Below are 25,359 nucleotides of genomic sequence, written 5' to 3' on the forward strand. Positions count from 1 at the left end.
CCATGCATCTGCTGCCCTTGTCCTTCTAGATGGTAGAGATTGTAAGTTTGGAAGACACTGTTGAAGTAGGTTTGGTGAATTGCTTCAATCATGAGGTGCCAATCAAGCCAGCTGCTTTATTCAAATGGTTTATTTGGTAGCAAATGCCATTAGCTTTCGGAGCGCTGCTCCTTCGTCAGATGGAGTGGATATCTGCTCACAAACAAGGCACACAGAGACACAAACTCAAGTTACAGAATACTGATTAGAATGCGAATCTTTACAGCTAATCAAGTCTTAAAGATACAGACAATGTGAGTGGAGAGAGCATTAGGCACAGGTTAAAGAAATGTGTATTGTCTCCAGACAGGACAGCCAGTGAGATTCTGCAAGTCCAGACAAGCTGTGGGGGTTACCGATAGTGCGACATGAATCCAAGATCCCGGTTTAGGCCAGACTAAGACTGGAGTCTCTGTGGGTGGAGGTTAGGAACAGGAAGGGGTCAATAACTTTACTGGGTGTTTTCTATAGGCCGCCCAATAGTGACAGGGATGTTGAGGAGCAGATAGGGAATCAGAGCCTGGAAAGGCGTAATAATAACAGAATTGTCGTGATGGGAGATTTTAATTTCCCAAATATCGATTGGAATCTCCCTAGAGTAAGGGGCGTAGATGGGGAGGAGTTTGTTAGGTGTGTTCAGGAGGGTTTCTTGACATAGTATGTAGATAAGCCTACAAGAGGAGAGGCCGTACTTGATTTGGTATTGGGAAATGAACTTGGTCAGGTGTCAGATCTCTCAGTGGGAGAGCATTTTGGAGATAGTGATCATAATTCTATCTCCTTTACAATAGCGTTGGAGAGAGATAGGATCAGACAAGTTAGAAAAGTGTTTAATTGGAGTAAGGGGAATTATGAGGCTATCAGGCAGGAAATTGGAGGCTTAAATTGGAAAGAGGTTTTCTCAGGGAAACGTACGGAAGAAATGTGGCAAATTTTCAGGGAATATTTTTCTGGAGTTCTGCATAGCAACGTTCCAATGAGACAGGGAAGTTATGGTAGGTTACAGGAACCATGGTATACAAAGGCTGTAATGAATCTAGTCAAGAAGAAAAGAAAAGCTTACAAGAGATTCAGAGAGCTAAGTAATGTTAGAGATCTTGGTATACGGCTAATAGGAAGGATCTTAAAAAGGAAATTAGGAGAGCCAGGAGGGGTCATGAGAAGGCCTTGGCAGGCAGGATTAAAGAAAACCCCAATGCATTCTACAAGTATGTGAAGAGCAAGAGGATAAGACATGAAAGAATAGGACCTATCAAGTGTGATAGTAGGAAAGTTTGTATGGAACCGGAAGAAATGGCAGAGGTACTTAATGAATACTTTACGTCAGTATTCACTATGGAAAAGGATCTTGGTGGTTGTAGTGCAGACTTGCAGCGGACTGAAAAGCTTGAGCATGTAGATATTAAAAAAGAGGATGTGTTGGAGCTTTTGAATAGCATCAAGTTAGATAAGTCGCCAGGACCGGATGAGATGTACCCCAGGCTACTGTGGGAGACAAGGGAGGAGATTGCTGAGCCTCTGGCGATGATCTTTGCATCATCAATGGAGACGGGAGAGGTTCCGGAGGATTGGAGGATTGCGGATGTTATTCCTTTATTCAAGAAAGGGAGTAGAGATAGCCCTGGAAATTATAGACCAGTGAGTCTAACCTCGGTGGTTGGTAAGTTGATGGAGAAGATCCTGAGAGGCAGGATTTATGAACATTTGGGGAGGTATAATATGATTAAGAATAGTCAGCATGGCTTTGTCAAAGGCAGATCATGCCTCCCGAGTCTGATTGAATTTTTTGAGGATGTGACTAAACACATTGATGAAGGAAAGGCAGTAGATGTAGTATATATGGACTTCAGCAACGCATTTGATAAGGTGCCCCATGCAAGGCTTATTGAGAAAGTGAGAGGGCATGGAATCCAAGGGGACATTGCTTTGTGGATCCAGAACTGGCTTGCCCACATAAGGCAAAGGGTGGTTATAGATGGGTCATATTCTGCATGGAGGTCGGTCACCAGTGGAGTGCCCCAGGGATCTATTCTGGGACCCTTACTCTTTGTGATTTTTATAAATGACCTGGATGAGGAAGTGGAGGGATGGGTTAATAAGTTTGCGGATGACACAAAGGCTGGAGGTGTTGTGGATAGTGTGGAGGGATGTCAGAAGTTGCAGCAAGATATTGATAGGATGCAAGACTGGGCAGAGAAGTGGCAGATGGAGTTCAACCCAGATAAGTGTGAGGTGGTTCATTTTGGCAGGTCAAATAGGATGGCGGAATATAATATTAATGGTAGGACTCTTGGCAGTGTGAAGGATCTTGGGGTCCGAGTTCATAGGACGCTCAAAGCAGCTGTGCAGATTGAGGCTGTGGTTAAGAAGGCGTATGGTGTACTGGCCTTCATCAATTGAGGAATTGAGTTTAGGAGTCATGAGATAATGTTGCAGCTATATAAGACCCTGGTCAGACCCCACTTGGAGTACTGTGCTCTGTTCTGGTCGCCTCATTACAGGAAGGATGTGGAAGCCATAGAGGACGTTGCCTGGGTTGAGGAGCATGCCTTATGAGGATAAGTTGAGTGAGCTCGGCCTTTTCTCCTTGGAGAGACGGAGAATGAGGGGTGACCTGATAGAGGTGTATAAGATGTTGAGAGGTATTGATCGAGTGGACAGTCAGAAGCTTTTTCCTAGGGCTGAAATAGTTGCCACAAGAGGACACAGGTTTAAGGTGCTGGGGAGTAGGTACAGAGGAGATGTCAGGGGTAAGTTTTTCACTCAGAGGGAGGTGGGTGCATGGAATGGGCTGCCAGCAACGGTGGTGGAGGTGGATTCGATAGGGTCTTTTAAGAGACTTTTAGATAAGTACATGGAACTTAGTCAGATAGAGGGTTATAGGTAAGCCTAGTAATCGCTAAGGTAGGGACATGTTCGGCACAACTTTGTGGGCTGAAGGGCCTGTATTGTGCTGTAGTTTTTCTATGTTTCTATGTTTCTATGGTCATTGCCTGGCACTTGTGTGGCACAAATGTTACTTGCCACATATTAGGCCAAGCCTAGAAATTGTCCAGATCTTGCTGCATTTAAACATGGACTGCTTCAGTATCTGAGGAATCGTGAATGGCACTGAACATTGTGCAATCATCAGCAAATATCCCCACTTCTGACCTTATGATGGAGAGAAAGTAATTGATGAAGCAGCTGAAAATGTTTGGGCCTGGGACACTATGCTGAGGAACTCCTGCAGAGATGTCGAGGAATTGAGACGATTGGCCTCCAAAAACCACAACCATTTTCCTTTGTGCTAGATCAGACTTCAGCAAATGGAGAGTTCCCCCAGATTCCCATTGACTCCAGTTTTGCTAGGGCTCCTTGATGCCACACTCGATGTAATGCTGGCTTGATGTCAAAGGCTGTCACTCTCTCTTCACCAAACAGGTTCAGGATGTTGGTTTATAAATGCTAAGTCCTCAAGTGGGTGCTTCTTGAAAAGCACCTCTCAAACATGTGATGTTTACCACCTAGGTGAATGGGAACAGCAGATACATGTTCCTGTATCACCTCCAAGTCACATACTACATGTCAACTTGGAAATATAGGTTTGTTCCATCATTGTCACTGGATCAAAATCCTGGAAATCACTACCGAACAGCACTGTGGGAACATCTTCATCAGACAGATGCAATAGTTTAAGAAGGGGGCCTCCAGAACTTCATTAGGGCAACTTAGGATGCCAGCCTTGCCAGCAACACTCACAACCTGAGGATGAAAAAAATAATCCAAATTTTTTTTTAATATACTTTTCCAATTCAATCAAATCAAATCCAATTCAGAGTCTCAACAAGTTGAGACATTTCAGATCCAGGCTGACAAGACAGGGCGAGCGACCAAACCACCCTGTGCTGGGCCTGATCTACATGAGCCAAGCTGATTGGAGAAGGGGGAGGTTCCTCCTCCAAGACTTGAGCTCATTTGCATCTTAGCCAAAAGGCCGAGATGCCGCTTTTAAAAATTGCTTCATATGAAACATATGAAGCTTCAGTGTAACCCAATGACCTCGACCAAGTGCGGCCGACCATGGGCTGCCGACCATACTACACTTGATCTTAGCCAAATAAGCAGCAGTTTAGAAACGACGTGACATTCCTCACATATGTGTCTCGTGGCTATTAACTTAAATATACTGGAGGTGCTGTATCAACCACATTAAATTGGATCTGAGATGCACCCCAGGACCATCAGATAGTCAGACTTGGTACCAATCAATACATATTTTCATTAGAAATTTTAAAAGGTGTAAAAGTCCCTCTAATATGCAACTTCCTACTACTGAGAAGTGTGATGATACTAATTCCTGTTTTCCTTCCTGTAGTACATCCTGTTCATTTAACACATGACAAAGGCCAGAAAGGTTTATTGCTAAGCTCATCAGTATGTGTGATGGGGAGGGGTTGATGGCTGCAGGAATATTGAGCTGATTTCATGAGGTGATGCTATCAAGAGAACTCGGATTGGATCTGTTTTGACGGTACTATTTCTGGACAGCACTGGCTGTCAGTTCTTATCATTAGTGCAGTGTGCTTTTGTTATCCAAGACTCATCTATTGGGTTTAACTCATTTACCATATTCTTATCAGGAGAGACCGTTCTTGCGATATGCTTGGCCAATTTATTGACTTCTTACCCTCCAAACCTGATAATGATTCTTTAACTGGTTTCAAAATCCAAACTGTAAATTGAAGAATGTGTTGATCCTTTTTATTGACCAACCTATTTACCTGAGAGGCCAGCCTGATATCCAGCTTCAGTGTCCATCATTTTATTTGTAGTCTCTCTTAATCTAGATGCCTGCAACCATGACCAGGCAACTCAGTTGTATGGTTACCACTAGGGTAGGATTTGAATAATGGTGGGTGCATGAAATGTTAGTATTCTGTTCATTTAAACTGTGAAAATCTCTCTCTTCCCAGAAGTATAAAGTAATGTCACTATGGCACTTCATCTTGGGGAGTGCACCTCATAGAGTCACAGAGTCATAAAACACAGAAAAGGCCCTTTGGCCCATTAGGTTTGCACCAAAAATAAATACCACTAAAGTTGCACTAGTCCATTTTCCAATACTTGTCCCATATTCTTGAATGTGATGATATTCGCTCATCCAAATACTTTTTAAAGGTTATAAGGTTTCTGGCCTCTTACTACCTTGATGTGGAGATGCTGGCGTTGGACTGGGGTAAACACAGTAAGAGTTTTAACAACACCAGGTTAAAGTCCAACAGGTTTATTTGGTAGCAAATGCCATTAGCTTTCGGAGCGCTGCTCCTTCGTCAGATGGAGTGGATATCTGCTCTCAAACAGGGCATACAGAGACACAAAATCAAGTTACAGAATACTGATTAGAATGCGAATCCCTACAACCAACCAGGTCTTAAAGATACAGACAATGTGAGTGGAGAGAGCATTAAGCACAGGTTAAAGAGATGTGTATTGCCTCCAGACAGGACAGCCAGTGAGATTCTGCAAGCCCAAGAGGCAAGCTGTGGGGGTTACTGATAGTGTGACATAAACCCAACATCCCGGTTTAGGCTGTCCTCATGTGTGCGGAACTTGGCTATCAGTTTCTGCTCAGCGACTCTGCGCTGTTGTGGGATCTGTGACGGCCTTCTCATCACCTTCTGAGTGTTTTTTTTCTCAAATCCCCTCAGAATCTCCTGCTTCTCACCCTAAAACTGTTTTCCCTCATGATTGACCCCTGAACCAAGGAGAACAACTGCTTCCTATTCACCCTGGCCATACCTCTCTTAAATGTTATACACCTCAATGATTTCCCCCCTCAGCCTTCTCTGCGCTAAAGAAAACAAGCCAAGCTTATCCAGTCTCTCCTTATAGCCCTAATGCTCCATTCCAGGCAACATCCTGGTGAATCTCCTCTACCCCCTCTGGTGCTATCACATCCTTCCTTTAGTGAGGTGACCAGAACTGCACAGAGCACTCCAGCTGTGGCCTAACCAATGTTCTACACAGCTCCAACATTACCTCTTTGCTCTGATACTCTATGCCACTACTGAAAAAAGCAAGTGTCCCAAATGCCTTCTTAACTACCCTATTCACCTGCTCTGCTGCTTTCAGGGATCTGTGAATAAGTACCCCAAGATCCATCTGTTCCTCTGAGCTTCCTAGTGTCCTGGCTTTCATTAAATACTCCCTTGTCTTGCTACTTGTTCCAAAGTGCATAACTTCGCACTTCTCAGGGTCAAATACCATCTGCTCTACCCATCTGACCAACCATCTATAATCTTTAAGTAACCTACGATCTTCTTCACTATTGACCATCCAACCAATCTTGATGTCATCTGCAAACATACTTACCATTTCCCCTACATTCTCATCTATATCAATTGTGCATGTAACAAACAATAAGGGACCCAGCACTGAACCTTGTGGTTGGACACTGGCCTCCAGTCACTCAAACAGCCTTCTACCATAATCCTTTGTGTCCTATTGCTCAGCCAGGTTTGGATCCATCTCATCATGTTTCCCTGAATTCCATGTGCTTCAACATTCTTAATCAGTTTCCCATGTCAAAGGCTGTGCTAGCATCCATATAATCTATATCAACTGCACTTCGCTCATTCGCACACTCGATTACTTTTTTAGCAAATTCTATTAAATTTGTTAGGCATGATCTCCCTCCAACAAAGCCATGCTGACTATCTCTAATTAACTCATGCTCCCTATTTAGATTTCCACCCAAGGCTTTCAACTCCATGCAATAGTACAACACATGGATCTAGTTGTGGCTAGTAAGACCCAGATGAGGTTGAATTACCATGGAATTGAATTACCAAAGAACAGAATTACCATATAATCCCAACAGTGCAGAAGGAGGCCATTCACTCCATCGAGTCAGCATCGACTCTCTGAAAGAACATCTTACCCAGGCCCACCTCCCCATCCTATCCCTGTAACCCCATGCATTTAACATGGCCAATCCACCTAACCCCCACAGCTTTGGATTGTGGGAGGAAACTGGAGCACCTGAAGGAAATCCACGGGGAGAACGTGCAAACTCCACATAGACAGTCACCTGAGACCGGAATTGAATCCGGGACCCTGGTGCTGTGAGGCAGCAGCACTAACCACTGTGCCACCATGCCGCCCCTGCTCAAGCCCGAATGACCCTTGTATGAGATGGTTCACATTGAGGACACCGCAATTCCTGCCCATCTGGAAACTTGTCAGAGAGCAGAACCTTCAAGATTGAAGATGATGGGTGAAGGACAGAAAAGCATCAGAAGCGGCAGAAAAATATCCTAGAATAGAAGGTAGAAATGTCCTGACACTGCTGCAGCTTGGTGTGCGGAGGGGCAGTATCAGGGTTATTAAATTGAGCCCATACTGGCCACCATCGATGGAGCAGATTTGTCAAATCCATTTTGCTGCACATCTGGAAAAACATTTTGAAAGAAAGAGGTGAATGGAAAAGAAATCCTGTTAATTGTCTCCCCTCGCTGCCTCTTCCTCTCCTGAAGCCTGCCACTGCTCCGCACATACTGAGTGACCTCTGGTACCTTGTCCGAGTGGGGATTCAGTATAGAATGTCAGAGGGCCTGTTCCAATATGGAAGTATCCCGGCTCAACCTGACCCGATCCTCAGCCAACATCCACACAGGTGCCCTTCCTGTCAGGGTGACTGGAGAGTCATTAGGAGCACACATGGCTTTCTTCCTCTCCTGAGCATTGCAGCTGATTTGTTATATTTCAAACACTGCTCAGCGGAAATCAGCTAATGTATCATAGGAGAGCTCGGGACAAAGCCTAATACAAATCACATCTACACAGACCAGCACCACAGTAACCAACTGGCCACAGTAGGGACTGGGACAAATTATTTTTAAGTCAGATATTACAAAGAAGTTAAAGTGCTGCTATATAATGGTTATGTGATGCCATCTTGATACACAGTCAACCCTCTACCCTCCCAGCATGTCTGATAAAGATTTTCACCTTTAAGGTCAGGTGCTACTGGTGACTTATTGGGAGAATGTATTTCCAGTATTACACAATCAAGGAGGGCTCAGTGTTCGATTACTCCTTTATATTGAGGTGTTCTCAGATGAGGAGGTTATGATTTCTCCACAATTGGAGGTAAGATAAAGCAGGGATTCGGCTGGTGATTACAGATAGTAGAAGGCAAAATCAGGCAATAATGTTGGTTTCCATAGTTAAATAGTGCATTGTCACTGAGTGGCTAGATTGATCACTCGGTAAGCCAGGAATTTCAAAATAAAGATCAACACCACATTCCTCCCTCTGCTTTTAAAGGGGACTGCCTACACCCAGTGCCACCCCAGCGTTGTAGGATATATTGAAGGAAAATGAAAAACAGCTGCCACTGGATCAAAGGCAATGCTTCTCCTTCAAACATAAAATTGATAAGCTCTTGAATAAATTTGAAGAGGGTATAAAAATAGCCAGGCCAAATGTGGGTGAACCGTGCTGAGGAACAGGGCTGCGGGTCAGACACAGCTGGTGCTCTCTGGTGCAGCCATTAATAATGAACTATTTGTCACAGCCTTCCGCAAGCCCACGCTGTACATGACATCAACTCAGCAACAGCTCTGGGCTCTGTACATCAGCTGGGCTGGCAAACTGATTTGCTTTTCATAACTTTCAAACCAGCTGTTGTTGAGTGGCAAGTGTTTGAATGTGGAGGTGAATATTTTGAATACTAAGGCAACTGAGGGGAAAATACTAAGTGCACATGGGTCAACATAAAATCTTTCTTCTAAATGCATGATTTATATTTATCTAGCACTCTAATCAAATGAAACATCCCAGGGTGCTTCACTGGAGTATGGTGAAAAAAAAAGCTTACTGAATAAGGGTGTGTTTGGGTAAATGACCATAAGCTTGGTCAAAGATATATGGTTTAGAAACATAGAAACATAGAAAAACTACAGCACAGAACAGGCCCTTCGGCCCCACAAGTTGTGCCGAACATATCCCTACCTTTTAGGCCGACCTATAACCCTCCATCCTATTAAGTCCCATGTACTCATCCAGGAGTCTCTTCAAAGACCCTATTGAGTTTGCCTCCACCACCACTGATGGCAGCCGATTCCACTCGCCCATATAATTTTAAATGCCATATAAAAGGAAGAAAGTGAGGTGGAGAGATTTGAGGAGGGAATTTCAGGCTTAGGGCTGAGGCGGCTATAGCATGGTCACCGATGGTGGGGTGATTGAATGAGGCCAGAATTAGAGGAGTGCAGATATCTTTGTGGGTTTGGTGCCTGGAGGACATCATAGAGATAGGGAGGGGGGAGGCTATAGAGGGATTTGAAAACAAAGATGAGAATTTTAAAATCGAGACATTGCTTGACCGGAAGCCAATGTAGGCCAGAGAGCACATGGTTGCTTGGTGGACAGGCCTTGGACACAAGATGGGACAGGGCAACATAGGTGTTTGGGTGACCTGAAGTTTACAGAGGGTTCAATGTGAGAGGTCAGCCAAGAGTGCATTGAAATAGTCAACCCCGGTGCTAACAATGGCATGGACAAGGGTTTCAGCAGCAGAGGAGGAAAGACGGACAGAGTCGAAGGTGGAAATAAGAATCATAGTGATTGTGCAGATCTGTGGTCAGAGCTCATCTCAGGCTGAGAGGGTGCAGAATGCTTTTGCCTCACACAGTTGCCAGGGAGAAGGATGGAATCAGTGGTGCAGGAATGGAGTCTGTGCCGGAACAGACGACAATGGCTTCAGTCTTTCCAATGTATAAGCCTGACTCTGGGACGCTTTTTGTGAGACCAGTTCAAACAATGTTGTGTAGTAAAGGGAGACTAGCGAGTGATTGCTCACAAGCACATGAAATACTTTGAGATGGAGCCCTGCAAATCAATAAGGAGAGGAAGGGGAAGAAAAACAACATCTGTAACATGAACTCCAACAGAATTTAAATGCATGGGAATCAGCCAGTTTAGCTCTGGAAAGGAATTTGCATTGATTGCTCATAAAAATATCTGGATCCTCTCGTATCGTCAGTGGAATTAATGGCCTCACCTTGGCCTGACTTACAAGGAAGAGAGTTAATATTTTGCAGAACACAATGCTGAGGAACTGGCCCAGACCCAGTGATTAAAGGCAAAAGTGACTATCCAATTTCTCATTTGCAAGCAAGAGATTGCTGTCACTCAGGGCAGGGTTTCCCAGCTCTGGCCGTCACCAGATTATGGAATTTTTCGCTGGGTTGCTGAATTTTCAACAGTGTGTCTGGAAAATCCTGGCCTCAGTAATGGCTTTTAAAATCAGATTTTAAAAATAAATTATTGGACGTTTTTTGGGTCACGAATCATTAATAATTTACTTCTGACTTTAAGGGAGAACAAAATCCCTCAAATTTCCTCCTGTTAGCTGCATTTGTGATTTCTGAGGTTGCTGAAGCCATCTAAACATGTCTATTTTTGGATCCAATTCTCAGGAAAAGAAACAGAGCTTATAGAATTTAGATTTTCTTCTAAAGGGCTCCCGGATTTTCTTTAAGGATTCCATAGGGATCAAACTCTTTATACTGTAGTAGGCACTATTTCTTTTAATTCTAGTCAGGTATGTCCCCAGTGACCTACAGTTTAGACAATGCCACAGATTGGTTTTCAAATCCCTCAATGGCTTTACCCCTCCCGATCTCCCTAACCTCTTCCAGTCTTACAACCTTCTGAAAGCTCTACATTCTTTCAATCTGGTCTCTTGCGCACTCCTGACTTCCATCGCTTCATCATTGGCCTTCAATTAACCAGATCTGAAGCTTTGGAATTCTCTTCCTAAAGCCATCGCCCCTTCTCTAAGATGTCCCAACTCTTTGCTTCTTTGACAAAGTTTTTGGTCAACCGTCCTATGTGACTGGCTGACAAATATTGTTGGATGATGCTCCTGTGAAGCACCTTGAGATACTTCAATATGTTAGGGAAGGCGATGGTATTATCACTCGACTATTAATCCAGAAATCCAGATAATGTTCTGGGGACCTGGATTCGAATCCCGCCACGACAGATGGTGAAATTTGAATTCAATAAAAAAAAATTCTAGGATTAAGAGTCCACTGATGACCATGAAACCATTGTCGATTATTGTAAAAACCCATCTGATTCACTGATGTCCTTTAGGGAAGGAAACCTGCCATCCTTACCCTGGTCTAGTCTGGTCTGTGACTCCAGAGCCATAGCAATGTGGTTGACTCTCAACTGCCCTCTGAAATGGCCTAACAAGCCACTCAGTTGTAACAATCACTACAAAGTCTCAACAAAGAAATGAAACCCGACGGACCACCTGGCATCGGCCTAGGCACCAGAAAAGATAACAGCAAAACAAACAGCCCTGTTGACCCTGCAAAGTCCTCCTTACTAACATCTGGAGGCTAGTGTCAAAATTGGGAGAGCTGTCTCACAGACTAGTCGAGCAACAGTCTGACATAGTCATTCTCACGGAATCATACTTTACAGATAACATCCCAGATACCACCATTACCATCCTTGGATATGTCCTGTCCCACCGGCAGGACAGATCCAGCGGAGATGGTGGCACAGTGGTATACAGTTGGAAGGGAGTTGCCCTGGGAGTCCTTAACATCGACTCCGGACCCCATGAGGCCTCATGGCTTCAAGTTAATCATGGGCAAGGAAACCTCTTACTGGTTACCACGTACCGTCCTCCTTCGGCTGATGAATCGGTACTCCTCCATGTTGAACAAGACTTGGAGGAAGCACTGAGGGTGGCAAGGGTGCAAAATATACTCTGGATGGAGGATTTCAATGTCCACCACCAAGAGTGGCTCAGTAGCAGCACCACTGATTGAACTGGTCGGATCCTGAGTCTGCAGCAGGTGGTGAAAGAACCAACAAGAGGAAATAACATACTTGTCCTCATCCTTATCCATTTGCCAGTTGCAGATGCATCTGTCCATGACAGTATCGGTAAGAGTGACCATCGCACAGTTCTTGTGGAGACGAAGTCCCACCTTCACACTGAGAATAACCTCCATTGTGTTGTGAGGCATTATCACCATGCTAAATGGGACAGACTTTGAACCGATCTAGCAACTCAAGACTGGGCATCCATGAGGCGCTGTGGGCCATCAACAGCAGCAGAATTGTACTCCAGCACAATCTGCAACCTCATGGCCCGGCATATCCCTCACTCAACCATTACCATCAAACCAGGGGATCAACCCTGTTTCAATGGAGAGTGCAGGAGGGCATGCCAGGAGCAACACCAGGCATACCTAAAAATGAAGTGTCAACCTGGTGAAGCTACCAAACAGGACTACTTGCATGCCAAATGGCAAAAACAGCAAGTGATAGACAGAGCTCAGCGATCCCACAACCAATGGACCAGATCTAAGCTCTGCAGTCCCACATCCAGTCGAGAATGGTGGTGGACAATTAAACAACTCACTGGAGGAGGAGGATCCATAAATATCCCCATCCTCAATGAAGGAGGAGCCCAACACATCAGTGCAAAAGATAAGGCTGAAGTATTTGCAGCAATCTTCAGCCAGAAGTCCCAAGTGGATGATCCATCTTGGCCTCCTCCAGTGGTCCCCAGTATCTCAGATGCCAGTCTCTAGCCAATTCGATTCACTCTACGTGATATCAAGAAACAGTTGGAGGCACTGGATACTGCAAAGGCAATAGGCCCTGATAACATTCTGGCAATAGTACTGAAGACTTGTGCTCCAGAACTTGCCGCTCCCCTAGCCAAGCTCTTCCAGAACAGTTACAACACTGGCATCTACCCAACAATGTGGAAAATTGCCCAGGTATGTCCTGTACACAAAAAGCAGGACAAATCCAACCCGGCCAATTATCGCCCAATCAGTCTACTCTCTGTCATCAGTAAAGTGATGGAAGCGGTCATTGACAGTGCTCAGTGACACCCAGTTTAGGGTTTCGCCAGGGTCACTCAGTTCCTGACCTCATTACAGCCTTGGTTCAAACATGGACAAAAGAGCTGAATTCCAGAGTTGAGGTGAGAGTGACAGCCTTGACATCAAGGCTGCATTTGACTGAGTGTGGCATCAAGGAGCCCTAGCGAAGCTGGAATCAATGGGTATCAGGGGGCAAACTCTCCGCTGATGGGAGTCAAAGGAAAATGGTTGTGGTTGTGGAGGGTCAGTCATTTCAGCTTCAGGACATCTCTGCAGGAGTCCCTCAGGGCTGTGTCCTAGGCCCAACAATCTTCAGCTGCTTCATCAATGACTTTCCCTCCATCATAAGATCAGAAGTGGGGATGTTCACCGATGATTGCACAATGTTCAGCACCATTCGCGACTCCTCAGATATTGAAGCAGTACATGTTCAAATGCAACAAGATCTGGACAATATCCAGGCTTGGGTTGACAAGTGGCAAGTAACATTCACGTCACACAAATGCCAGGCAATGACCATCACCAATAAGAGACACTCAAACCATCGCCCCTTGACATTCAATGGTGTAGCCATCACTGAATCCCCCACTGGTCAACATCCTTGACCAGAAACTCAACTGGACTCACCACATAAACACAGTGGCTACAAGAGCAGGTCAGAGGCTAGGAATACTGTGGCGAGTAACTCACCTCCTGACTCTTAGAATCATAGAATCATAGAATCCCTACAATGCCAAAGGAGGCCATTCGGCCCATCAAGTCTGCACCGACCACACTCTGGCCCTATCCCCATAACCCTATTTATTTACCCTACTAACTCCCTGACACTAAGGGGCAATTTAATATGGCAAATCAACCTAACCTGCACATCTTTGGGCTGTGGAAGGAAACCGGAGTACCCAGAGGAAACCCACGCAGACACGGGGACTCCCCAAAGTCTATCCACCATCTACAAGGCACAAGTCAGGAGTGTGATGGAATACTCCCCACTTGCCTGGATGGGTGCAGCTCCAACAACACTCAAGAAGTTTGACACCATCCAGGACAAAGCAGCCCGCTTGATTGGCACCACATCTTCAAACATTCAATCTCTCCACCACCGACACTTAATAACAGCAGTGTGTACTATCTACAAGATGCACAGCAGCAATTCACCAAAGATCCTTAGACAGCACCTTCCAAACTCACGACCACTTCCATCTAGAACTTCAAGGGCAGCAGATAAATGGGAAGACCACCACCTGCAAGTTCCTCTCCAAGCCACTCACCATCCTGTCTTGGAAATATATCGCCGTTCCTTCTCAGTCGCTGGGTCAAAATCCTGGAGTTCCCTCCCTAATGGCATTGTGGGTCAACCCACAGAACCATGGACTGCAGCGATTCAAGAAGGCAGCTCATCACCACCTTCTTAAGGGCAACTAGGAATGGTCAATAAGTGCTGGCCAGCCAGCAATGCCCATGTCACACGAATGAATTTAAAAAAGTTAAATGTCTATATAGATAGACAGCAGCGAATGGACATAGTCACCACACATTGACCTTCCCTGAAGATTGAGATCAGCAAAGGCTGACTCAGGTTGCACACAAAGACATGGTTCATTACAATCAAAATCATAACTGTTCCTTGGGTATAATCTCAAATTGTGTTTATAACCTCAATGATATGGCGACATGTAAGTAACTAGAGCCATAATGATAAATAAAGATCTATCAATTTTAAAATTAACATTGAAAAATAAACGGTCCAATAGTTAAGCCATAACGTGCTGGCTATCACTGTAAAATAGTGTAAATTTCTTTTCATTCGCTGGCTAGGCTAACATTAAATGGTTGTTCCTAATTGCTGCACTCCATGTGGTGTAGATACACTCACAGTGCTGTTAGGGAGGGAGTTCCAGGATTTTGACCCAGTGACAGTGAAGGAATGGTGATATATTTCCAAGTCAGGATGGTGAGTGGCTTGGAATGGAACTTCCAGTTGGTGGTGTTCCTATGTGTCTGCTGCCCTTCTCCTTCCAGATGGGAGCAGTCTTGGGTTTCGAAGGTGCTGCATAAGGAATCTTGCTGAGTTTCTGCAGTGCGTCTTGTAGATGGTACACACTGTTGGCACTGTGCATTCATGGTGGAATCTGTGCAAGGGGTAGCAATCAAGCGGGTTGCTTTGTGCTGGATGGTGTCAAACTTTCTGAGTGTTGTTGGAGCTGCATTCATCCAGGCAAGTAGAGAGTATTCCATCCCACTTCCATCACAACAGGATAATCCAGGAAGATTTAGAAATGGTCAAAGGCAGTTAATTTGGCACAGAGTGCGAATACGACCTGGAATTTCTTGCTCTGTCTCGGTGCCACATCACAATGGGCTGTGCATTCCCCAGAAGGGGAAACCAGAATTTGCTGTCTAAAAAACAGTGATGATACTGGCCTTTTCTGTTATTTGTGTGTATTTACGTGGGTGGCATGGTGGCACAGTGGTTAGCACTGCTGCCTCACAGCACCAGGACCCTGGGTTCGATTCCCAGCTTGGGTCACTGTCTGTGCAGAGTCTGCATGTTCTCACAGTGTCTAGTGCGTTTCCTCTGGGTGCTCTGATTTCCTCCCACAGTCTGAATGATGTGCTGGTTAGGTGCATTGGCCACGCTAAATTCTCCTTCAGTGTACCCGACCAGGCACCAGAGTGGCTTTTCACAGTAACTACATTGCCTATTTGTGACTAATATAGATAAATAAATGCAGCAACATCAGGCAAGAAACAGATATGTGGTTAAATGTAAATATCCGAAAGTTGCAGTCGGAGTGGCCAATCTGCTGTTCGCTCCAGTGAAACAACATCTCACTATCTGTCTCAACATTGACTGAATATCATCAGGTTGTTGTACTTCGTATGTTAGATAAAAACTTAGCTCACCACACTTATTTAGGGCTAGTAATTAGAAGCATCATCACCCTTTTAATGATGTGATTGATAATTGTTCATTACTCCCTATCAACCTGTCTGGCAATGAAAATTTGCTGTTACATGTGTGGATTCTCATTCTGTTAGGCTTTGAATGAACTTTTCAGGGAGATTTTAAAAATGCTTTTTTCTTTTTCTTTCTCTCTTAATCCAATCGTTCCTTCTTATTTCTCTTTCTATACCCGATTTGACATTGAATTCACTCCCTTCAATGCCTTCTCAGTTGTTCCACTGCTTATTTACCAATTCTTAAGTCTCACTGGTTAAGGTGACCTCAGGGCTGAAATGTCTTGTTTCTCTCATTGTGTTGTTATTAATTCATATTTTCAACAACTTTGTGGGCAAAAATGTTTTAAGATGAAGATTGCCGGGTCAAGTCTGACTAATGGCAGCTACTGATAGATGCCCTCCTACAGCCAAATCTGGCTCAAAGCCTCAACTCTCGGGGCAGAATTTTCCTGTCCCACCAGCCACAGGAATCGTGGTGAGCGGGACAGGACCATGCAAAGGTCCATTGACCTCGGGCAGGATTTTGTGGTTTTGGGATGAGTGCGGCCAGAAAATCCCGCCTGAGGTATTTAAAATGATAAAGGGATTCAACAAAGTAGATACAGAGAAACAATTTCCTCCGGTGGGAGGATTCAGAACTAGGGGGCATAACCTTAACATTAGAACTGGATCATTCAGAAGTGAAATAAGGGAGCATTTTTTCACACAATGCGCCAAATAAATTTGGAATCTTCTCCAAAGGCTGTAGATGTGGGTGCTCCATAGAAACTTTCAAGAATAAGATTGGCAGACATTTGTCGGGTAATGATTTCAAGGGATATGGGGAAAGGTGGGTAATTACAGTTGAGGTACAGAGCAGACATGACCTCAGTGAATGGTGGGATACGCTTGAGGGGCTGAATGGCTTACTGCTATATTCCTATGTTTCGATGTAACATTTGATTTATCAGCAATGAGTAAATTCAGCTGGGTCTGCAAGGCCTGCCTTTAAATTCTTTGCAGCCCCTTTTACATTAGGTTTAGTGCCACGCTATTGGCAGTGGCTCCCAGCACTTGGGACCTATGTAGCCATGGTAACATGGTAAGCCTGCTGAATTTACTGAGGCAACTAGGGTGGGACAAAAATGAACCCGATGTAAATGCAGCTTTAATCAACGTTAGATTAAAAACAAAGCCTGTCAGATTTATCTTCAATAGAATCATAGAGCTTCATAGCATAAAACGAGACCCCTCAGCCCACTGTGTCTGCACTGGCCTTCGAACACTTACCTATTCTAATTCCATTTTTCAGCATTTGGTCCGTAGCCTTGTATGATATGCAATTCCAAGTGCTCATCTAAATGCTTCTTAAATGTTGAGCATTCCCACCTCTTTCAGACAGTGAGTTCTGGATTTCCACCACCCACTGGGTGAAATTATTTTTCTAAAATCCTCTCTAAATCTCCTGCTCCGACCTTAAATCTATGCCCCCTGGTTATTGACTCAGGGGAAAAGTTACTCCCTAGCTATCTAGAATCTATCTGGGCGGCACGGTAGCACAGTGGTTAGCACTGCTGCTTCACAGCTCCAGGGACCTGGGTTCGATTCCCGGCTTGGGTCACTGTCTGTGTGGAGTTTGCACATTCTCCTTGTGTCTGCGTGGGTTTCCTCCGGGTGCTCCGGTTTCCTCCCACAGTCCAAAGATGTGCATGTTAGGTTGATTGGCCATGCTAAAAAATTGCCCCTTAGTGTCCTGAGATGTGTAGGTTAGAGGGATTAGTGGGTAAAATATGTAGGGATATGGGGATAGGGCCTGGGTGGGATTGTGGTCGGTGCAGACTTGTTGGGCCGAATGGCCTCTTTCTGTACTGTAGGGTTTCTATGATGATTCTATGAAGTTTGTGCGCCTTGATCAGCTCTCCTCTCAGCCTTCTTTGCTCCAAGAAAAACAACCCCAGCCTATCCAGTCTCTCTTCATAGCTGAAACGCTCCAGCCCAGGCAACAGCCTGGTGAATCTCCTCTATATCTTATCTAGTGCAATCACATCCTTTCTATAGTGTGGCGACAAGGACTGCACACAGTACTCTAGCTGTGGCCTAACAAGCTTTTTATACAGCTCCATCATAACCTCCTTTCTTTTATAGTCAATGCCTCAGGCAAGTATCTCATACGCCTTCTTAACTACTCTCTCTACCTTCAGGGATCTATGGACATGCACACCTAGATCTCTCTGGTCGTCTGTACCTCTTAGCATCCTATTGTTCATTGTGTATTTTCTTGCCTGTTGGTCCTCCCAAAATGCATTACCTCACACTTTTAAGGGTTAAATTCCACTTGTCACTGTTCTGCCCATCTATATCGTCCTGTAATCTAAGGCTTTGCTCCTCACTATTTACCACGCCACAAATTTCTATGTCATCTATGAACTCACTGATCACACCTCCTACATTCAAAGAACAAAGAACAAAGAACAGTACAGCACAGGAAACAGGCCCTTCGGCCCTCCAAGCCTGTGCCGCTCCTTGGTCCAACTAGACCAATCGTTTGTATCCCTCCATTCCCAGGCTGCTCATGTGACTATCCAGGTAAGTCTTAAACGATGTCAGCATGCCTGCCTCCACCACCCTACTTGGCAGCGCATTCCAGGCCCCCACCACCCTCTGTGTAAAAAACGTCCCTCTGATATCTGAGTTATACTTCACCCCTCTCACCTTGAGCCCGTGACCCCTCGTGATCGTCACCTCCGACCTGGGAAAAAGCTTCCCACTGTTCACCCTATCTATACCCTTCATAATCTTGTACACCTCTATTAGATCTCCCCTCATTCTCCGTCTTTCCAGGGAGAACAACCCCAGTTTACCCAATCTCTCCTCATAGCTAAGACCCTCCATACCAGGCAACATCCTGGTAAACCTTCTCTGCACTCTCTCTAACGCCTCCACGTCCTTCTGGTAGTGCGGCGACCAGAACTGGACGCAGCACTCCAAATGTGGCCTAACCAGCGTTCTATACAGCTGCATCATCAGACTCCAGCTTTTATACTCTATACCCCGTCCTATAAAGGCAAGCATACCACCGTCTCCACCTGTGTTGCCACCTTCAAGGATTTGTGGACTTGCACACCTAGGTCCCTCTGTGTTTCTATACTCCTGATGACTCTGCCATTTATTGTATAACTCCTCCCTACATTATTTCTTCCAAAATGCATCACTTCGCATTTATCCGGATTAAACTCCATCTGCCACCTCTCCGCCCAATTTTCCAGCCTATCTATATCCTGCTGTATTGCCCGACAATGCTCTTCGCTATCCGCAAGTCCAGCCATCTTCGTGTCATCCGCAAACTTGCTGATTACACCAGTTACACCTTCTTCCAAATCATTTATATATATCACAAATAGCAGAGGTCCCAGTACAGAGCCCTGCGGAACACCACTGGTCACAGACCTCCAGTCGGAAAAAGACCCTTCGACCACTACCCTCTGTCTCCTATGGCCAACACAGTAAGAAGTTTAACAACACCAGGTTAAAGTCCAACAGGTTTATTTGGTAGCAAAAGCCACACAAGCTTTCGGAGCTCTTAGCCCCTTCTTCAGGTGAGTGGGAATTCTGTTCACAAACAGAGCTTATAAAGACACAGACTCAATTTACATGAATAATGGTTGGAATGCGAATACTTACACATCTTTTTAGCCTGTCTTGATGCTCTCTCCACTCACATTGTTTCGTTTCTTAAAGACTTGATTAGTTGTAAGTATTCGCATTCCAACCATTATTCATGTAAATTGAGTCTGTGTCTTTATAAGCTCTGTTTGTGAACAGAATTCCCACTCACCTGAAGAAGGGGCTAAGAGCTCCGAAAGCTTGTGTGGCTTTTGCTACCAAATAAACCTGTTGGACTTTAACCTGGTGTTGTTAAACTTCTTACTGTGTTTACCCCAGTCCAACGCCGGCATCTCCACATCATGACTCCTATGGCCAAGCCAGTTCTCCACCCATCTAGCCACATCTAAATTCACATCTAGATCATTAATCTAGCCACATCTAGATTCACATCTAGATCATTAATATACTACAAACAACAAGGGACCCAGCACTGATCCCACTGTACACAACTGGACACAGGCTTCCAGTCACAAAAACAATCTTCGACCATCACCATCTGTGTCCTGTCACTGAAACAATTTTCAATCCAATTTGATGAAATGCCCTGGATCTTTATTTTCAGAATTAAAATACACCTTTTATGTTATTTGATTGCACAGCTGTGGGACATGTTGTTCTGTTCCTCGTTGCTCAGTGAGAATATTTTAGTCACACATGTATTTCTATACACTGGGATCATTGGACTCTGAGACACAGCATCAATGATTAACCTTTCCAGGAGCATTCAGAAGAAATAACCTCACAAACAGTCTGAGAACAGGGCTGCTAATCCTCTAGGATTGAGCTGGAGCATTCAGGAATGAAAGATTAATCTCCAGGACACCACCACAAGCAAACCAGGGAAGAAAAAAAATAGGGCAATAACAATTTTTTTTCATTTTCATTTCATAAAAACGATGGAGGATAAAGGCTGATCAATTGGGTGGGGCAGTTTAAGGTGGGGGATCATGTAATGAAACCGGGAATGTGTCTATCCAGAGTTGGTAACCCAATGATATTGTGGGACCTGTCCTTTTACTGTACTGCTGAGAGCTAATTGATAGTCACATGAGCAGCCTGGGAATGGAGGGATACAAACGATTGGTCTAGTTGGACCAAGGAGCGGCACAGGCTTGGAGGGCCGAAGGGCCTGTTTCCTGTGCTGTACTGTTCTTTGTTCTTTTGTTTATAGCCCAGCCACCAGCACGCAATCATTTTGAATTCTCAGGTGCCATATGGAACTTGACTGAATTCCTGCTATCGAAACCATAGAATCATAGAAACGCTACAGTGCAGAAGGAGGCCCATGCAGACACACGGAGAAGGTGCAAACTCCACATAGACAGTGACCCAAACCGGGAATCGAACCCAGGTCCCCGGAGCTGTGCTAACCACTGTGGCGCTATGGTGAAGCAGCATTGATGAGATTGGCATTCAAGTGGTAATTTGATTTTTTGACTCACCATGTGTCTTGTTTGCTTCGGACTCAGAGCTCTTCATTGAAGTAAGATACTGACTATGATAACTTTATTGCTGTTTGTGAGCTGATACTTGTTTAAGTGTAAAGATTCCAGGAGAATGGCTGCTTCTTGGTATTTGCACTAATTGATTTGAACTCCCTGCTCCTGACATAAACACCCAGCGCATGAAGGTGTGGATATGAAAAGAAGTTTGCATCAAAGCGAATATATATGTACATTGTTATGAAAAAACCCTCACTTGTCCTGGATCTGCTTTACTAGCCTCCAACTGAGGAGAAATCAGTGTAGAAGCAGAATGAACCTTTCTACATTCTTATACACCAGAAATCAGGGAACTACAACAGAAATTAGATCATATTATCATAGAATGCCTACAGTACAGAATGAGGCCATTCAGCCCATCGATTCTGCACCGACCACAATCCCACCCAGGCCCTATTCCAGTAACCCTGCATATTTGCGCTGCTAATCCCCCGATACTAGGGTCAATTTAGCATGGCCAGCTCAACCTAACACGAACATCTTTGGACTGTGGGAGGAAACCGGAGCACCCGGAGGAAACCTACGCAGACATGGGGAGAATGTGTAAACTTCACACAGACAGTGACTTGGGACTGGAATTGAACCCAGGTCCCTGGTGCTGTGAGGCAGCAGTGCTAACCACTGTGCCACTGTGTCGCCCCATAGCAGAATGCGCCAGCAAAACTCTTCATTCTTACAGGGATTTGACACCCCATTTATCTTACAGAACATTCTGTGTATAATCTGGATCACCTGCTTAATTGACTCAATCTTGTACGTGCACAGTTCATGCACAGCAGGTCTGCATCTTTGCCCTGTTGACTGTGAACCTTTATCAGAGGAAGATCGACCCACAGGCAATGGCAAAGGTGCATTGTTGGGATTTGGGGTGTTTTTGTCTTGTCATCAGGTGCAGCCGGACCCCTTTGAAAGAAATAAAAGCAAAATACTGCGATGCTGGAAATCTGAAATAAAAACAAAATGGTTGGGAAAACCCAGCAAGTCCGGCAGCATCTGTGGAGAGTAAAACAGAGTTAACGTTTCAAGTCCATGCGACTCTTCTTCAGCTCTGGATTTTGGTGGCTCCCTTGACACCAGTATTGTCTTGTTCACTTTACAACGAACCCCCTTTACTAAATGATGTATGAGGGGAAATTGACCCCAGGAGATGTATTCAATCCAACAGTTGAACGGATGACTGTTGCTCCAATTAAACATTATAGAAAGAATTGAGTTGCCTAATTGAACCTACATGATGACATTTAAAATGATTGGGATACAGATGTTGCACCCATAACAATGGTGGGGTGGTCATTTAAACTTTTGAGTGAAAATATGAAATACCAGTTTGGCCATCTGTTGTACGCCACACCTGATCCTCATTTCCATTCCAGTCAATATTTTTAAAGCGTGCAACCTATTTTTTTCCAGTCAATAATGTCCCATGGGATTATTTCCCATGATTTTCCACTCTTTTGTTTGCTTCAATTGACCAGTGATTTTGTGAAAGAGATGGAGAAATTTATTGCTGCCTAATTTAAAATCAAATTGGGACTGGCTGACACACAAGGCTGGAAATTCATTCCATGATTGGATTTTTAAAAAATTACCTTTCGTACTTTGGTTTGGGTCATGACATGAAAGTCTCCTTTCTTTCTATCCTGATAAATGGTGTTACACGTGGCTCTCAGACATCAGGCAGGATACATTCAAGAAAACTACCATAAGTGAGTTCCTCCTCCGGGGGCCTCCAAACATAACCCTCAGCACTTCTTCATCCTGGACCACAGTGTATTTGTTGCAGATGTTTTCTAACTATCAAGCTGAGTAAACAAGGGATGCATACAGTCCATAAAAACAGATGCTATTGCTCCAATTGGAGGGTAAAATTCATATAAGGTACAAGAGCCAAAGTATTGAAAACAATGAAGTGTGGTGTTCATTCCGCTACCAACAACTTTGGGTTCTGAGTAACTTTCTTGGGGGAACTGGCAACATATGGTCCCTTTACAAATTTGAGTCAAAGTCTTAAGATTCATTAATGAACCACAGTTCGTTGCAATTGGACAAGATCTTCTGGATTCTTTGCCAGCTGTTTTCTAGGCATTGGATAGAATGTTTGCAGGGGCTTCCTTGATTTTTTTTGTTGCAGTTTTGGAGTGAGCTGAGCATAAAACCTTGGAGGTAGCCATTTGCAAGTGTCTCCATCATCATAACTGAATTTATGGCAGAGAGTCAGGAGAACACACAGACATTCTATCTTGTTGACTCTATCTGTGTCAGAACACTTGTTCATGTCTTTGCTATATCTCTCACTCTGTTCACGTCTTCACTCTTGTTTTTTAATCCATGTTCCTCTACATGGTCATGTCTCTATCTATGTGCTTGCACATGTTCATGTTTTTGTGTCCAAATTGCTCTCCATTTCTTTGTTTATATCAAACTGTTTTCTCCCCTAAATGTCACTGAAAGGCAGATTTTCAATGTTGTTGCCTGGGTGTTAATGTGGCAGAGTAGAAACCATGCGTGTTATAGAAGATGCCCAATTCTCATTCCACTTGAAATGCCAATGGGGCATTTTCTGTAAGGTGAGGACAATGCATGCGCCATGCGGCACAGGTGAGAATTGAGCCCAGAATCTTCTAGAATAATAGTTACATAGATACCAGGCACCTTCCAGTGAGTCACTCGTGTGGCTTTTCTTCATGTATTTGCCCAGCCAGTGAATACAGGTACAGTGCCTCAAATACAGCACCCTCAGGACTGAGGTCAGGCGGATTTTGGATATTGCCAGATTTGGGGTCAGGACATTTGGGCCGTGGGAAGTTCAGGTCAAACCAATTTGGGTGGGGTCGAGGGTCGCTCAGTGTGCGGGATAGAGGAACATGTGAAGTGGCGACTCCGGTAACTAGTTTGGAGCCCACCATACCAATGCAGCACCTAACCAAGTTGTCCAATTTAAAAAAAAATTACCCAATTAGAATTGATCCATGGGATTGTCATTAAAAATGCTCAGTTTTTAGATACTGCCAGTTTTCAGCTAGTTGGATTTGAGGTACTTTACCTGTATTAGCTGGCTATTTGACCATGCCAGAATTACCTGAGTACAGATATCTCAGAGGGCTGTGAGGCTGGAGACTATTACAGAGATATGGAAGGGAGGGACAAGGGGTGCGATCTTACCTGCCATTCACACCATGCTCCATGCACCACTGCGGCGGGATGGGAAAATCCCACCAGTGTGAACTACAGTGACATTCCGGCCAAGGAAAGGATTTGAAAAGAAGGATGAGAATTTTAAATTGGGGCATAGCCAGATTGGAAGCCACCATACAGAGTGCATTGATAGCGGGAAAGATCTTGTTAGCTTTAGTTGCTCAATATTCCTTTTTCTTTATCACAGAACCTTATGGCAAAGGCTCTCTATGACAACAAAGCAGAGACGCCTGATGAGCTTGCCTTCCGTAAAGGAGACATCCTGACCGTGATAGAACGGAATGTCAAAGGAGATGAAGGATGGTGGCGATGTTCCCTTCATGGACGGCAAGGTATTGCCCCTGGAAACCGCCTGCAGCTGCTCACTGGATCACAGTACGACATCCCATCTCTGTACTCCTCATCCTACTCAACACAGTGCAGGTCCACTCAGCAAAACATTTACCAGGCGCCAACAAAACAACATCAACGTTTGTCCTCAGCTCTTAGCTCTGGGTCAAGAGATAGTGTCTACCAGGTGCCGTCCACACCCCAGTCGCACAGTCAGATCTACCAAGTGCCAAAGCTGACTGCTGAATTTCATGGTGACAGAAGGCAGGCACCTCCTAGCCAGGTAAGAGCCTCGTCTTCCACATCCAACTTCCTTCTTCAGGCTCCTTCTCCTGACCGAGGGCTGGATGCAATGGTGTATCAGTTGTAAGGTGTACGCAACAGCATTTTTGCGACTAGATTTAATTGCTGACAATGGGCCAATACTCAGTAAGGTTCCAATGGTGTCCGCTTTCTAAGATCATCCTCTATCATCATTCCAGACTTCATGCACCATCCCCTATTTATACCAGATGATGCTGATGATACCCTCACTTAGTTTAGCTCATCAGCTGGGGTGAGGTACCAGGGTATACTCACTCGTGTGCATTATCAGCTGTTCTCACTTATTCCTCTGGTTGGACTTGTCGCAGTACTTTCAGCTGTGTCTAGCCAAATTCCAAATATGTAGTAAGAATGAGGAAAGATAAAGCAAAGCTGCTGAAAACAGAGCAAAGGAGAAATAAGTGAGAACTGAGGACTCTGGGGGACACCAATGATCCTTACTCACATTCAAAACT

At 44.6% G+C, this 25,359-nt stretch overlaps 1 protein-coding gene across 1 annotated transcript in view; it reads left to right on the forward strand.

The window, feature by feature from the left end:
- The window catches only part of LOC144508447 (cas scaffolding protein family member 4-like), a 144,830-nt gene that overhangs the window by 67,328 nt on the left and 52,143 nt on the right, over window positions 1-25,359 (forward strand). Inside the window, exon 2 of the mRNA XM_078236368.1 lies at window positions 24,438-24,863. Coding sequence (XP_078092494.1) covers window positions 24,438-24,863 — 426 coding nt within the window. The remainder of the gene's footprint in view (window positions 1-24,437; window positions 24,864-25,359) is intronic.

Source organism: Mustelus asterias, chromosome 20, assembly GCF_964213995.1.
Source record: "Mustelus asterias chromosome 20, sMusAst1.hap1.1, whole genome shotgun sequence".
In the NCBI taxonomy this organism is placed as follows: Eukaryota; Metazoa; Chordata; class Chondrichthyes; order Carcharhiniformes; family Triakidae; genus Mustelus; species Mustelus asterias.